Below are 16,771 nucleotides of genomic sequence, written 5' to 3' on the forward strand. Positions count from 1 at the left end.
ACAAGGTCATAGTCACTAAACAGTAGGTTACAAAAGCAAATTGCAGATTATAATACACCGGGACAATCAAAAATACATGTATACTTGATATTTGCATTATTCAATGACGTCTGAATAAATCACATCATATCCAAACCACTGAAGCAAATGGAAAGGCAGGACTTGTTTGGTGAACTCATAGGAGCTGAGATAAGAATTAATTATTAAAAGCCAGGCTTTTCTGAAGAGAATTAAGACTTCAGTCCTCTCCTTCCCTGAAGTTAGTAACATAACCACTGATTATCTACTTGTATGTTAACAATGTATTCTGACATTATGTGAGTGTGAGCAGTCCTAGGTTTTAGTTGTTCTTATGGTGTGTCAGTCATGAAGGACTGGATAGAACAACTATCCATACATTTTTCACCAACATTGTCCTCAAACAGAGTTACAAACCCCAACTACTGAATTTATAGTGATTCACTACCTTCTCATAGTATTTAATCTCATACTCCACAATGTCTGAGTGCGGCTGTTCCACATCAGTCCAAGAGAGGGCAATGCTGTTGTAAGAGACCCAGTCCTTTCGCACTACACCCACCAGCGAAGGACCTGAAAGTCCAATAATAAAACAATAAAAGAAGGTATTTAATACATTCAGTAATTTGATTTGTGCAGGATAGTTAAGAAACATGAGTATGAACAAACATGAGGGTAGGTACCCTCACAAAGAAAATCCTGGTCTCTAAACTGCCTCCCCCTGGCCAGCTGGGGCGCCTGATGGAGGGGGAAGGAACTGGTTGGAATAACGTGTTCCTTCTACACGCTACGTCCAACCATTTTTTAATACATTGTATTCAAAGAGTATGAGCATGACATCATACAGTATGCAAGTTTCACAGAAAGAAAATACAACTCTTTGTTTTTATATTTTCTCCCACAACTCCTTTCCCAATCCTCCCCACCCATTCACCATCTTTCCCCACGAGGCCAGACATACAAACAACATATATACAGGTATAAAACCAATAGGTTGAGTACATAACTAAGATACAAAGAAAGGGATCACATGGTTATGTTCACAGAAATAATTAATAAACAACTTAAAAGGGGGGTAAAATATATATATATTATAATAATAAAAAATAAAAAATAAAACAGAGTAATAAATACAAATAATAATAAAATAATAATATATAAAGAGATAAAGCTTGTAAGAGCTTAATTGGCTCATTTCTTGACCCTCATGTGTAATGATTTCTGATATATTAGGCTATATATCTTGCACCAAGTAGAGATCTGCACCACCAGAGTGCACCAACACCATGTGTCTTAGTCAATTTGTTTTTTAACCTTCATAGATGATAAATCTATTGAGAAACGGACCTTTGCTCTCTGCGGTCACAGAAGTATCAGATATTACCCAACTAAATAGATCCATACTGCTGCACGAAAGAATTATTTTGTGCAAGAGTTGAGATACCAAACTAAATAAATAAACCATTAAAGATTAATTCATTTTCTTTCTTTTCTCAATGAGTAAAAGCCAATAAAAAGAGCATCCTAATCCTTACAATGCCCAACGTCCCAGAATGATCTGACCAAGGCCCCTCAGAGCGACAGTCATTATAGTTCTATCCACTGAAGTGAACTCAAGCTTGATACAAGAGACGCCACTGATAATGCATTGACTTCAGAGGGATGGCAGTAAACAGAAAAACAAAAGCTATGTGTCACACAGGTCACCAAAATCCATTTAGGGAACAACTCACGTACCAAAGTTAGTACACCAGTTCTATACTATGTTCATTATATCACTAAACAATATAGTTACAGTGCACATATCTGTGTTCAAATGTACTTAACACACAATATAAGTACACTCAGTCATGGCCTTTGCCAGGCTGACAGGCCAGGAGATGTTTTCACCTCTATCCGTTTGTGTGTGTGTGTGTGTGTGTGTGTGTGTGTGTGTGTGTGTGTGTGTGTGTGTGTGTGTGTGTGTGTGTGTGTGTGTGTGTGTGTGTGTGTGTGTGTGTGTGTGTGTGTGTGTGTGTGTGTGCATGCGTGTGTGTGTGTGTGCGCGCACGTGCGTGCCTGTGTGTGGCTGTGCGTGTGTGCACAACTGCATGCAGCTAATCTCGGACATTGCTGGACCGATCAGTATAAAACTTTGCATTTAAACTCCCATGAGGCCACTGCAACCTCAATTCTTGTCCGATTTGAAAAAAGGCCACTTTGCATTTTGGCCTATCCACGTTTTTCCCCACCAAAGCCCTGGGGCTCTTTAGCCCTTTCCACACCTAATCACCTATAAGATATATTGATTGTTCTCTCTGTTGGGACAGGTGAAGATTCAAGATTGTATTGTACCGGTAATACATTTCATATTTCATATTCAAGTACACATCAGTAAAATTATTTGGTTACAATTTCTCAACACTGTGGCAACAATAACAAAATAGACAGAAAGACAGCATAATTAGAGAATACCAAGAAGTACTTATTAGTTATAATAATATTTATATAATCTAATATATTAATATGCAGATGTATGTGTTAGGGCTGGGATTTAGAGACTTTGGTAATCAAAATGAATCTCATGTCTAATCGCATAGATATTAATATTTAACCTGAGAAGCAAGAACGTTTTTTCAATTTAAAACAGATTTTGGTATACGAGTGAATTCACAATTATATATGTAAATTTCCCATCATCCAAAGTGGTCTGATGGACCACTGATGGACCACATTGCATTGGTTGGTTGGTGCATGATTGGTACGCCTGAAACTCGTCCAGTGGTGCAAAAACTATTAAAATGTGTTTTTTTAATTGCTTTATATTTGGCAATTAATTAATCGTAATGAATCAGTTAAAGTACCACCCCTAGTATGTGTACAATCTTAGCATATAAAGTGCCTGTTTGGGGGATGTGTTTAAAAGATATATTCAGTGTGTGGGGTGCTGTGTTATGTGTATGTACTGTACGTAGCTGCCTATGTGTGTCCTTGCTGCCAGGTGCGCGTGTGAGATATTTGTTGTCTAGGGTAAAAGGTTGCAATATAACTGAAAGGACAAAGGAATTTAAAATGGAACATAATATTACAAAACAAAAAGTAAAAAGTAACAACAAAGCTCTAGAAAATACAAACTGAAGAAATCTAATCTCACAGATCGAAACAAAAGTATTCTAAAAGCAAATAATGAAAACAGTTTGGGTGAGACGAAGGAAGGGAGTCTCCGCTGATGAAGCTGGGAGTACTCTCCCAACACAGTGAAGGGCTAGTGGCGACAGACAATCAGCAGGGCAATTTGCCACAGTGGGTGTCACTCAAGTTGCAATCAGCACCAACTCTTCATTTTACCAAATTACAAGTACGAAATAATAATACTAAATGTGTGTGTGAGTGTGTGTGTGTGTGTGTGTGTGTGTGTGTGTGTGTGTGTGTGCGCGTGCGCGCGTGTGTGTGTGTGTGAGTCGTAGGTGGTATGGTGTAGCCAGCTCTATGATGCAGTCAGCCAGTGAGGACATCAACATACTGAAGAACACTCATTACTGTGGCCTTCACCGGCATCTGATGATAATTGCCTGGACCATGTCTCCTCAGACCCAAACGTGTAGTAAAACACACTAATTGACTCTTTTTGTGAGAGAGAGAGAGCGAGCATGTGTGTGTGTGTGTGTGTGTGTGTGTGTGTGTGTGTGTGTGTGTGTGTGTGTGTGTGTGTGTGTGTGTGTGTGTGTGTGTGTGTGTGTGTGTGTGTGTTTAGTAAGATAAATCAAACCTGGTTTGATACTGTAATGTCTGTGCGGCTCTTAAGAGAACAATAATGATCATTACACTTTAATCACAGTTCACTGAGCATCAGATCAAATAGCTAGCAGGAGTCAATAAACACTTGATGGTTTATTGGCAACAAGGAGAAATAGGTTAACCGTGCCCCCACAAACAAAAGAGAGAGAGAGAGAGAGAGAGAGAGAGAGAGAGAGAGAGAGAGAGAGAGAGAGAGAGATAGAGAGAGAGAGAGAGAGAGAGAGATAGTATAGGGATAGCTAGAAAGAGAAGGTCCCTGGAGATTCCATCTCCCCAGCATCTGAGCATATAAATAGAAGCCAGCCTTATTCCCAGAGCAGGCAGGCAGGGTAGAAACAGAAGTGAAGAAAAGAGCAAAGCACAAAAAAGAAGTGAAACAAAGAAAAGGCGAAGGCCAAGGGAGAACAGGATCTCACAAAATACTGTAAAATGCATGTATTTCAATTATGCCTGAGGAATGCCGTACACAATTAATGTTCTATAAGTGGTTGCAGAGCCGAAAGAAACCTAACGATAAACAAAGATGACATGAATTGTGTTATTTGCAATTCGGGTACTGAAAAAGTCACACGCTGTGGAAGGATATGGCATGCCAAATAGTATCACTTTGTTGCCACGAGTGCTGTGATCTTTTGATTTTGACTGAAAGTTGTGCTGAAAATAGCCAATTTACAAGCTCACAACCTGTTGTGGAGGCGACGTGTTCTGAGCTTGCAGATCAGCTACTTTCAGCATGCAACATGTCGTACGGCAAAGCATAAGTCAGGCTTCACTTTGTTTTTAGCCGAGGCGACATACACAGACACTGTGTGTATAAGGGCCTGATTCTTCAACGCGTTTACGCTGATATAATGACGTGAAGCTAGCGGAAAGGCATTTACGTGGATTTCCCACATTAATTTGGAATTCATGGAAATGGCCGTGAACTTGACGCTCACGTAGGTTGGTCGGAAACTCCGTAAAATCCCACGGGACCTCTTTAGGTGGCGGACGAATTTACGGATATATTCAGAAGGCTTTAGTCTTCATGCTGAATCAATAAATAGTTCCCAAATCGCAGATAAAATATGTAGGCATGTGTCCCGACCCTATAACATTGTTCAGCACATAAAAAAATGATATATAAAACTTGCACTTGTATGCCTATGCATGCATTCTAGAGGCAAGTCCCATAAGGAAACTGCCCCTGCAAGCGACACATTTTTATTTATTTATTAGGATATTTCTATAGCATGCGCGATTGCGCTGCTCACTTGACAGCCTTCTCTAGGCTACTCGCAGTGCAACGCGTTGTGAGCTTGTAGATCGGCTCCCGTGGACTCACGCATGTTAAAAAACAAACTCACAATTATTATAAGAACATAGGCCTACACTTATCTGCATTCTCCACTGTACGAATCCAACATTGTTTAGTGTGTGTTAGTGTTATTTAGTGAGTCAGTTCTCTGACTGTCGGTGTGTGTGTGTGTGTGTGTGTGTGTGTGTGTGTGTGTGGGGCGGACAGCAGCATGCGGCCGCTGAACAGAGTCCAATCTGGGTGAAATTTACATTGGAAAATTAATATAACGGCGCGGTGAGCCCGGCAAGGACAGAACACGGCCCGGCCCGACTGTTATATGGTCTATCTATGGCATTCTATGGTTCACAGACATGCCGGTCTGACAGACAGACAGCAGTCACGACGAGGGCTATAAATCCACATTATGGCATCAGCGCGTGCAATTTGGCCAGTCAGTTTTAAGCCAGCTCACCTTAATTAATTATAATATGGGCAACGTTGTAGCTGTGTAGGCTATATGCTGTAGGCTAGCTACTACATTGATCTCATCATGAGATGAATCAAGTTTGCCGTGTCCCGCGAATCATTTTAATATGACGACATCATGAAATGAATTTACATCTGATACATCGGATATCTATTTTACTTCTGCAGGCGAGTGTTCTTTCTTTTTTTATAACCCTGCAGTGCATTCATCAGTATCATTGCCGAGTTGTATATAGCATTTGGTCGTGTGGTGAACAGTACAAATTAACTTCTTTCTCATTATGTGAAAGTAACTGTAACATATCAGTTAACTCTGACATTTAAGGATCGAGTGAAGCAATGCGTGCCAAGTTGGCAAGTTTCGTTTATAATTATTTTTATACATATAACTCGCGCTGTTTGCTTGAAGATCTGTCCGTGCAGAGAACCTCCTGTCAAAATTAACTACTCTACAAGCTCATCGCGCTGTTGTATAGAATTTAAAGTTTGGGAATCCTCTGTGCCGGCTATGATGACGTATTTCGAGATTTCCTGTTGCCTTATATGGTGTAGAATGGGCGTGGATGTTCCAACTAACCAGGCGACAACAGGCGAATCGCTTGGGGAAAATGCGGAAAGGATACACTCAGCGATCCGCATAAATGAAGTGATTACACCAGCTTCTCTGAATAACTCGTCATCTCAACGTAGCTTGATCGGACGGATAAATACGATATCTGTTTCCGCCACAGTGCAACGGTGGCGTATTTCTTTTTAATGAATCAGGCCCACTGTGTGTATACGTGTGTGAGTGTGTGTGTGTGTGTGTGTGTGTGTGTGTGTGTGTGTGTGTGTGTGTGTGTGTGTGTGTGTGTGTGTTTGTCGGGTTCAAACCGCAATGTGCTGTTTTTGTGCGTTGGCGATTCAAGTGAGGAGATGGGAAATATAAAGACCTATTGTTACCTCAATGGCTTTGTGCAGTGCTTTCATTTCTCACGCACGCATTTTACATTTCATAGCACAATTCTGCAGATATAATAAGGCAGCTGGAAATTAATTGATGTTCATCAATTCTTGTTTCTTTCTTTCTTTGTGCATTGCATTTATATGTGTATGGATATTGTCGCTGTCAGATGGAGACCTTGTACTGGTGTATGTCCAAAACCTTTACTTTTCAGAAAATGGTGTGTTCCAATGGATCAAACATAGTTATTATTTTCACAAGCTCTTGCTAATGCTTTTTATTGGATCAATATTTATTTATAAAACCCACAGACGCATTTAACCACTTTCACGTACAATAATTTCAAAAATAGCAAACGGCAGATCATCAAGTTGACAATCCATTACGACAAAACAGGTATTTTTGCTACTTTTGTAGGGTATTCATATAGGAAGGTTTCTGCCTGACAGTGACGATATGTTCATGGATATGATACTATAGTCTCTATTCGGGGACACCACTTCGCTTTTAAGGGCTCTCAGGAAAACAAAACAATTTATCCACAGTGGCAAGGTCGTGCAAGGTTGGTGTAAGTGGCACAAACCCCAGTCAAGTGGTCGAGTAATTCTGATTCATGTTGTGGTTGTGAACCCATACCTGTCATCATCAATGTTATAAATAGCTCTGTCCTGCAAAGTGCAAGGACTGCTGTAAAAATAAACTGCAGTAAACATTTAGGCTGCTCGCAAAATGCTGAAACTAATTTATGTATTCAGAATTCAATAATTTAGTTCCTTTTCATGTGGTTTCTCCACCCTTCAGAGTTCAGACCAGGATTTAGAAAAGAGCAATGTAGGCTAGATATTTCCACCATTGGGAATACTTGTAACAAGGTGGAATACAGATCGTTGTAACCACTTTCTAGAACACTTGGCTGGAATCCATCTGCAGGGATCAACATTCTTCTGAGCCACAATTACATTGTGCAAGTGCTGAAACTTATTGTAAATAATTGTAGAATTCCCCCTGCTTATACTGCACTGCACTTACTGCAGGACAGACTCCTCTCCTCTCATGAGATCAAAAGCAGATCAGCAGCTATGCTTGATCAGTTTGTTTGAAGGCTCAGTACATCCTCAATGGGGTATATTCCTCTGAGAACGTGTCAGCATCCATACTGAAAGCATGGCATCGCTGTCGAGCAGAAACCTTGTATCATTCTCCATATTGACGTTGTTGATCCCCCTCATAAATTAATGCCTTATTGCACCACCAACAAATTAATCATTTTGACCTATTTGATCGCAGTTCGTTTTTCCGGTTTTCCGCTGCCCAAGAGGTCAGACTCAGCGGGCAACAGTTAGGGGTCTTGCTCAGGGACACGTCGACATATTGCCAGGACCAGGAATCAAACCTGGGACCTTTTTGTGTCTCAGGTAGCCTCTCGTCCCACTCAGCTATGGCCACTCCATCGTATGACAGTGTAGCGAAAATAATTCTAGAACACAACACGGTTTACACCGGACAGCAATGATACCCTCTAATGATGGCCTTTAGAGAATGATTGCAAAATGTGCAGTATTTATAGAAACACTATTAAAGAGACTTACATACGGTCAATCAAGCTAATCATAATATAAATGTTATCAACTGAACACTTTTTTAATAAGTCAATATATTTACTTATGCTGCAAAGAAAATCATTGTACTATCATTGTACAATCGTGCCCATGTATCATGATGTCATTAACGTAATTATCTCTCCATTCTATTCAGACGTTCATCCAGCATCTTGAAAGTAATTGATGACGTATGCTTAAATGAGGATGGAAATTAAAACGTATCAAATTCAGACAGGCACATAGGCAACAGGGAAGGGAAATTAATTATCAATGCTGATGAATACATTTTGCATAATCAAATTATAATGAGGCATTAATATGCAATTTGCAAATGAATACTGTGCCAAACAGCAAACAGATCTACGCAATCATACAAAACCATATTTACTTACATACTTACTTTTATTCTGTTCTGTCACTGTCACAATATTACTACACTGAGTATAAATTCTGTTCCAACTTAGTAGACACTGATATTCAGAGAAACTTACAAAGTACAAGACTAGAGTAGGTAGGTAAATGATTACAAAAGATCAATTAGAAAACAATTGCTACAAAGTAACTAAAATGCCAGGTAAACCTCAAACCTAGCATCTGTCTACACAAAATATTATCTAAATAAGTACATACCAACATACTGTACATTTGCATAGCATACCTAGCATTATCACATCAGACAACAGGGACACAAGCAGTGCTAGGAGCCATTTCAATCTCTAACTCTTTGCTTTATCCAAAATTAGACGATCTATTCTACAAGCTCACAAAGTGCTGTCCCTCCTTTGTCCTGTTCTTGAATGATATCAGTATCATTTAAGCATATGTTCCAAAGGCAGGTATTTCAAAGTAATCTATCCTTGCAAAATAGTACAACAGCAGTATTTTCACAACTCAAATGCATAATAATAATGAACAATACATAATAATCAGTTCATAGTGAGGCACGTTTAGGGACTGCATGCTTGAGAGTGCCTCGATGCGCGAGCGTGTGTGTGGGAGGGAGAAGAAGACAGAATTAGTGCAAGCAATAGGTGCAAGTGATGTGTGTATCTATGTCGGTCTGCCTCTTTGTGTGTGTGACTGTGTGAGTGTGTGTGTGTGTGTGTGTGTGTGTGTGTGTGTGTGTGTGTGTGTGTGTGTGTGTGTGTGTGTGTGTGTGTGTGTGTGTCAGTGCGTGCATGTGCGTATAAAATCATCTGTTGAGGCGGGTGACAGTTTGACAGCCTTTTTGACAAGTCAATCCCAATCTGAATATCTTAATGGGAACATGCCTGCAGGCTGCTTCTCAACCTGTGGGGAATACAGTTGCATTGCAGCTTTCTGCCATCATCCTGGCTGCTTTTACTGGCATGGTGGTTATTGAAATGTAACCCATTAACTCACACCTGGCAACCTGGTTTTCTGTGGCCTCATGATAACCTAGCATTTTTAAACATGAATAACATTGGAAAAACCTCTTTTTAAAATGTTATCATCAGGACACGCCGACACGCTGATCCAAGGCTTGCTTAATAACCTGTCTATTTGAGATCTCATTTAGACAACCCGGCACTCCAGAGAGCCGCATAGAAATTGAGTATTGCATTCTCAAATGAATATTTTAAAATGCAGAAACAGGCTGAAAACAGCAGTTGACAATTAGATGCCAAAGCGTTGGTGAGAATTATAGGTCACAGACTTGGAAAAGCCATTACACATTAAAGTATTTTGCACTGTAAATGGAAAATGACTATTTTATCTGTGGTGCATTGATAGTTTGAAGATCTGTTCCTTTTGGCAAGTCTACAGTCCGAAACTGAGCTTTACTCAAGCAAGCAGGGTGATTTGTGCTCACCCACTGATTGCAGGTTGATGTGCAATTATGCATATGGGTCTGTGTTCGGAGGCAGGTACAGTATGTCCATGCCCACATTGCGCAGTGTATGCGGGTGGAGGCTGTTAGCCTGGCTAATAAGCCAGACCGAATCAGCCGTTGGCAAAAAGAAATTGCCTGCCGGCGGATTAGGGTCTGGAGAGGCTCAATTGTACGCCCATTTCCTACACCAGAGAACTGGTGTGGCGAATCGGGACACGGTATGCAATATGGGCGGGCTTTGGTACAGTGACAATTGACAATTGCGTCAAAGAGAAAATGTTTGGGCGGGTGGGTGTGTTGTAGGTTTTGTACTTTTCTCCCTTATTTCATGCGAGATACTGTATTTTGTGTTCAACTGCTGCTGGTATGAACAATAAAAAACTATTGCTTGTGAGCTTGTAGATTACTTATTGTCAGTGTGCGATACGGCGAGCAACCAAGTATAAATCGTCATGGTCTCAGAGCTGCTTTCGGCTGCAGTGTTTCACCAGCTGCTGCTTGCTAACCCTGCTGATCTGGGGGATCTGCTCTGGAGTTGTTCACTTCCTACTGTATTTGTCAGGTGCTTTTTTTATCTGGTGTCAAGAATGGCTCTGTGTTCTACTCTGCTACAACTGCTGACAAGACAGAGCGACTTGGTCAGTCCTTTGTGCCAGTAGCTCCTCAACCAGGCACTCATACTATACATTGTGTTCTGTTCCTGGAGTAATGACGCCTACTTCACTTCTGGGCTGTACATGTACACTAGTGTCACATAGCCAGATGATCTCTGCCTTCTGATATGTCTGGTGGTGACATAAAACAGTAATTTGGAAAAAATAAATAATATGCACTGCAGAACCAAACCAAATACTTTAGGCCAGTCCTTTTATGGGACAGATTGTGGGTTTGTTAGCACTGACACAATGACTCCTGTTTCGACTCTCATGAATGTCTGTATGCCAACTAACTGTCATGCAAAGACTACATCATATTTGCCCATAGATTGCCCATAGATATTAAGTCTACACTGCTACATCTGCTGAATCAATCATTTCTTTACCAGGCAGGTACTCTCAGCCAAGGTTCTTGTCCAATCTCTAGTCACCCTCCAGCTAACAGTACATTTGCTGAGTATTTTCTCCAGAACCTGCAAGAGTTTGAGAAGGCCTTGTGTTAAACCACACAAAGTTGTACCTTATCATCACTCTGTTCTCAATATTCCCCATTCAAAACCCTGTGGCTGTTATTCAAGGCTACACAAGCATGTACATCCCCAATGCCTCCAAGTCATGGACTAACTGTACAGCATACTTCTAGTCTGTCTTGTACTCACCGGATACTCAGCATTTACGTACAGTTGGACATACAACTCCACCTAGTTGTTACTCCACTTCTGACTCCTCTTCCAGGATTGCCCTGCTGGAATTCTCTTCCTGCCATTACCAGGACATCTTCCATCGTGGTATGAACATGTCCGCATGGAACACATTCATACTTTGTCACGTAATGGTGTCGCTCGTCAAAAAATCTGTTATTTTAACGAGCAACACAGAAGTGCAACAGAGAATAAACTAGGCTTTAGGCTATCACAATCTCCACATACGGTATGCCTTCAGGTGCATGTACACAGTAAAATCCCCAGTGATCATTCAACAATTTGTAACTCTACAAATGGAACCAAATGGACACATGTTCCATGCGTACAATCTCAGGGTAAGATTAACACTGAGGATTTTACTGTGTATCGTTGAAGTTGTCTTGGAAACTATGTTGACTGTTGTTTTGGCTTTTGCTATCCTGACAGACGTGCTGCTTGTCACACTGCTGACAGAGTTTTTGTGCATTCTCGTCTCCCAGGCTCCCATGGATGGTGATTGCAGATCGCAGCTGTGGTTGGAGGGTTTCCATGGAATACCACTGTGGACTGTCATTATAGTTGTTACTATTGTTGTTGTTATTATTCTTGTTGCTGCTGTCCATCTTGTAGCTATCTCCTATCTTTCTATCCCTCTCTCTCCCTTCCACCCGCACCCTCTCTCTTCCTCTCTCTCTCGTCCGGGGGAAACGTGACAACTGGCCTCGACTCTATTAGGTAAAGTCTCTTGGGACAACTTTGTGATTTGGCACAATAACAGAATAGAATAGAATTAAACTGAACTGAATTGAATTTATTTGAATTAACAGAGGAATTAAGCCTATTTGAGTCCCTCTGTACAACATGGTCTGCTAAATAACAAATAAAAAAAAACTGGACTGCTTAAGTATGACAGAATCTATAGCGCATGTACTAAGGGTTTTATTATTGGCCATCGTATTTCATATGAACAAGCACGTAATCATAAGATAAGATCAGCGTGCTTCATAATTATTTCACAATCTAAGTATGTACATGAATTATTCAAACCATGTTGCACCCTTGGTGCCAACATGCTCACCAGGATTCTAATTAAATCCAACATACAACCGTTCTTGAACGTTCTCCTGATCTGGTCATTAGGGCTATAGTGTAACACACGGTTGCTACAGTATGTCAGCTCGCTCAGGGTCTGCAAAGTGCTCAAAGGTAGAGAGACAGAGAGAGAGAGCACTGCACCGCCTGTCAGGCAGGGTGACCAGCCAATTGTTGCCTGAGGGGAAATCCCTGCCTGCTACATTACCATCAACATCTTCATCTGCGCTGTAGCAGCCTGTAGCTGCACGCACGCACACACGCATGCACTCACACACACAATTCAAGGATGAACATGCACTTGTAAAGTGCATCCATTGGTGTGCGTGAAAGCATGTCAAGCTTTTCTCCTATCCGACACTGTCTGTCCACATCTTTTTTGAAAGGTTATTTACAAGAGTTTGTGACTAAATAACATTGGAAAACATCTTATTTTATTATTTATTTATTCCTGACAAGTAACAGTTTTGGATATACAAGCTAGGTTGCATCCTTCCCGAGCAGGTCCGGTCTAGTAGTCTTAATGCATTTTGTGTAATTAGAGGGCTTTAAGAGTGCTCATCTGTAGGTAAAATATTGTGTAATTGGAGGGCTTTAAGAGTGCTCATCTGCAGGTAAAATATTGTGTAATTGGAGGGATTTAAGAGTGCTCATCTGTAGGTAAAAATAGCCACTAGCCAGGACCTGCAGTGCAACAATGAGTTTCTATCTTTCAGCATTTCCTTCTGGAAAAATATAACTAGCATTTATATGTAATTATTTTATTATACAGTATGTACAGTATACTTAATTGATACTTGATAACTGGTACGTATACTGGTACGAAGTAAATTCCATGCACAGACGCACACAGACTACCGTGTAGCTCGGCCGTTACTCACTGGGATTTGCACTCATATGAATTTTAGATGTTTTCTTAAAGACTCACTATAACCTACCAGGCCGGCCTGGTCAATAAAATAATGCTGAATTAACTATCTCGTATTGGTGGTCTTTGATGCTGAAGTAGGCCTGAACACGTTTGTTTTATATTAAAATTAGATGAAGACAGTCACCATTGGTCACCATGACTGCATTGTGCCTAATGCAGTCCAAATATATACAAACATGTTACCAGAATGGTTTAATTAACCATTATTTTTATGTATATAAATTGACCATGAGTGTGGCTGGCATGACAAAATTAGCCATGTTTCATTACGACCGTGCGCCACACGCACCCGCAACCTGCTTTACGCACCTGCAACATGTGCAGCCTTTACATCTACATGAACGGTCGGATTCCAAACATAAAGTGCTCACCCAGCCCAGATAGCCACGGATGTTACAATAAGTACACGTATCGTATCTTCCGTACTGTTCAATAAAAAGCAGTTTGATCAGGTCCTGGGTATTCAATTCATAATCATGACATGATAAATAACAACAAAATTAAAATCATCATTATGGGTTGGGGAGTGGCGCACTGAGCGCACTGTGCAATGCAAACGAATAGTTTAGTGCGCTCCGGTGCGGTATTTCCGAACGCGCCCTGGCTATAACTATCATGCGTGGTGGTGCACACCGTTCCCTCTCTCCATATTAAATTAGCTAAGCCGACTACGAGAGAGAGAGAGAGAGAGAGAGTTGAACATATACACGGCTTAATGTCGAGAAAGTTACACGACTGACCCATAATACTAATGACCGTACCATCCTGTTGGGTGGTCGTTAAAAGTAGATTTCTCCCTCTGTCATTTCCTCGTATTTCTAGTTTATTTAAATAATGTCATGCAAATTTGCCCAGTGCATAGCCTACTGCAGGCCTGGTTGACTAGATTTAGAAGACATTTTGATTCTCTTGCTACTGAAATGATTGATTATTTATATGGAGAAATCGCGTCATTTAACATGCAACTCCTTTTGTGCCCATATATGGAGTTCTTTGTCAGGCATGCCCAAATATGGAGTCTATGCAGATGTTAGAACATCATTGTGATGTCAGTTCTGTGTCAGGCATGCCCAAATATGAAGTGTTGTGATGTCAGAACAGGCCAGCTCCATATATGGAGATATAGGGGTGATCAGGTTAAGACCACGGGCAGAGGCTTTTGTGCTGGTTCTGGACAACCGGCTATCCGACGGACTCGATCGACACCGGGCACTGCACTCCCTGTAGGGGGTGTGGAACGTGTGTCGAATTTGAAGTCGGTGGGGCGATCGGTTCTCGAGTAACATGGATTTCATTTCCTAAAGTAAAGGCCTTTTCAGGCGGGCAGCGGCTGATGCTGAGAGGTGTGCGTTTATTTTGGACGTGCAGAGAAGTTGTGCGGTGACAACTGTCGTGGGCGCAGTCCTGTGAAATTGTCTTGTGTGTGTTTGTTTCGTGCACACACCCGCGACTGACTAGACTTGGATTGTGTTGAGCTTTTTATTTTACTCTTGCGTTGTTGAGCCCTTTATGAACAGACCTGGAGCAGACCTGGCACTGATCCAGTCTGCGTCACACACTCCCTGTCTGAAAAGACCTTAACTGTTTTGGACATACAAGGTTTCCACCCGACAGTGACGATAATTAATATCATTCTACACAGGGATGCCGTTTCGAATATTCGCACAGGTGAAAGAACAAGACACACAGAGAAACAAAACGACACTGTAAAAAAGACAGAATGTTGACTCACCAGCTTGATGTGTACTGATAGTAACATTGGCCAGGGAGCGTGGAGATGCACCCATCCCTGAAACACCGTTCAAAGCCTCCACGTGGAAAGTATAGTTGGTGAGCATGGCAAAATCTACCACCGACACTGAGGTGCCCGTCAGACCCAGTGGCCGAGGAATGAAGTGCAGGTCGGGCTCACACGGCTCACACTGCAACACGCCGCCGTTACTGTCATCGCCATGACAGCGCTGACACAGGATGTTGTAGGTGAGGTCTTTCCTGCCTCCGGTGTCACTGGGAGGGGCCCACTGCAAGAAGAGAGCTGTGTCGTTCACAAATGACACCAGGTTCCTGGGAGCTGAGGGGGGTCCTAGAGAGGCAGTAGAGTAATTTAGAGAGATATAACAATAATTATTATTAGTAATAGTAGTAGTAGTAGTATACTTTTACAATAAAGATAAAATGGTGCACACACGTTTGTTTAAAAAAAAATCTCATACTGTACAGTATACCTGCTGGCAGGAAAAGGTCAAGTAGTAACAAAGAATCAAAGCAACAATAAAGACAGGACTGTATCTGAATTAACTTTAGACAGGCAGAGAAATACAGAACATAACGCACATACAGTAGAGTACTGTATATTACTGACTTGTGCAAGCCATGCTTGAAGAGTCTTTCACAGCTCGGAAGAAGCCTTTGTCACAGTGACAGAATGTGGCAGTCTGGTCATGACTGGAGCTGTGTGGAGGGCATTTGGAGCATGGTATGTTCCCAGCATACGCCTTGTAGAAACCAGGCATGCAAGCTGGAGACAGACGATTGGAAGATGGTTAGAGAGTTCATGCAACAATGTCATGCCATTTTGATTTGAACTTTGAGTCATACATAAGTGCCGGCTTATGACTCGTTCCTCTTTTATGATCGGACCTTATTCACGGGTCAGACTGGATCACTGTTACCACCATTAGCATGTGCTATAAGGCTATAAGTCTAACAAATTGTGCCTTCCAGTGAACTGGATCAGGATCTAAAAGGCTTTTCAGGAAATCTGCATACAGGGTTTGGAAAGTAACATAATAAAGTCAGGCCACTTTAATGCAAAAACAAGTTATATTGCAAGTAGTAAGGCCATATAAAGTAGCATAAGCAGTGAACACAACGTATGGCTTAGAATGTAGCTTTTGTTCTAAATAATGTGTCACATCCTGAGCTATTTGCCCTTCCTCACGCAGCATCATTGCTACTTAAGTTCTAACAAATAAATATCACTATGTTTGCATTGCAGTTGCTTCGCAAACTTCTTTATTGGATCTATGTGGACTTTTGGGAGTCCTTTCTCCCCACTGTTACTTTGGTGAATAGCCTACCGAGAAATAACATTGGTGACAATTGATATTACTTTGGCTGTTTCAATTCTCTTGAGTTGCCTTTCTCCAGAATCTTCCTAATAGCACATCTACTGTAGTCTTTATAATGATATATCACTTTATTACATGGCTTGGTTGAATGCTTGATTCTGATTGGTCAATCGCAGGATTCAGCGGTGTGTTAATTCTTGATAACAGACCTATATAACAGACCTACCGGTATATAACAGACCGCTGCCTAATCAAACCCTCAGAGCACCTGGCTGCAGCGCGACACTTTCATTTTCTTGCGGTACTTTCATTACCGCAAGCAAGGAAATGTCTTGTTTTGTAGTGTTTTAGGTCAATTTATTAATTTATGTATTAAGTA

General features: G+C 41.2%; 1 protein-coding gene across 2 annotated transcripts in view; it reads right to left on the reverse strand.

Moving 5' to 3' along the window:
- The window catches only part of LOC308317660 (ephrin type-A receptor 6-like), a 96,413-nt gene that overhangs the window by 46,029 nt on the left and 33,613 nt on the right, over positions 1-16,771 (reverse strand). For both annotated transcript variants that reach the window (XM_080766845.1, XM_080766846.1), the window contains exons 7-9: positions 15,684-15,839; positions 15,054-15,404; positions 467-591 (exon numbers count right to left, since the gene is read on the reverse strand). In XM_080766845.1, the coding sequence (XP_080622971.1) occupies positions 467-591; positions 15,054-15,404; positions 15,684-15,839 (632 nt within the window). The remainder of the gene's footprint in view (positions 1-466; positions 592-15,053; positions 15,405-15,683; positions 15,840-16,771) is intronic.

This window comes from Protomyctophum bolini, assembly GCF_963924005.1.
Source record: "Protomyctophum bolini genome assembly, chromosome: 1".
Classification (NCBI taxonomy): Eukaryota; Metazoa; Chordata; class Actinopteri; order Myctophiformes; family Myctophidae; genus Protomyctophum; species Protomyctophum bolini.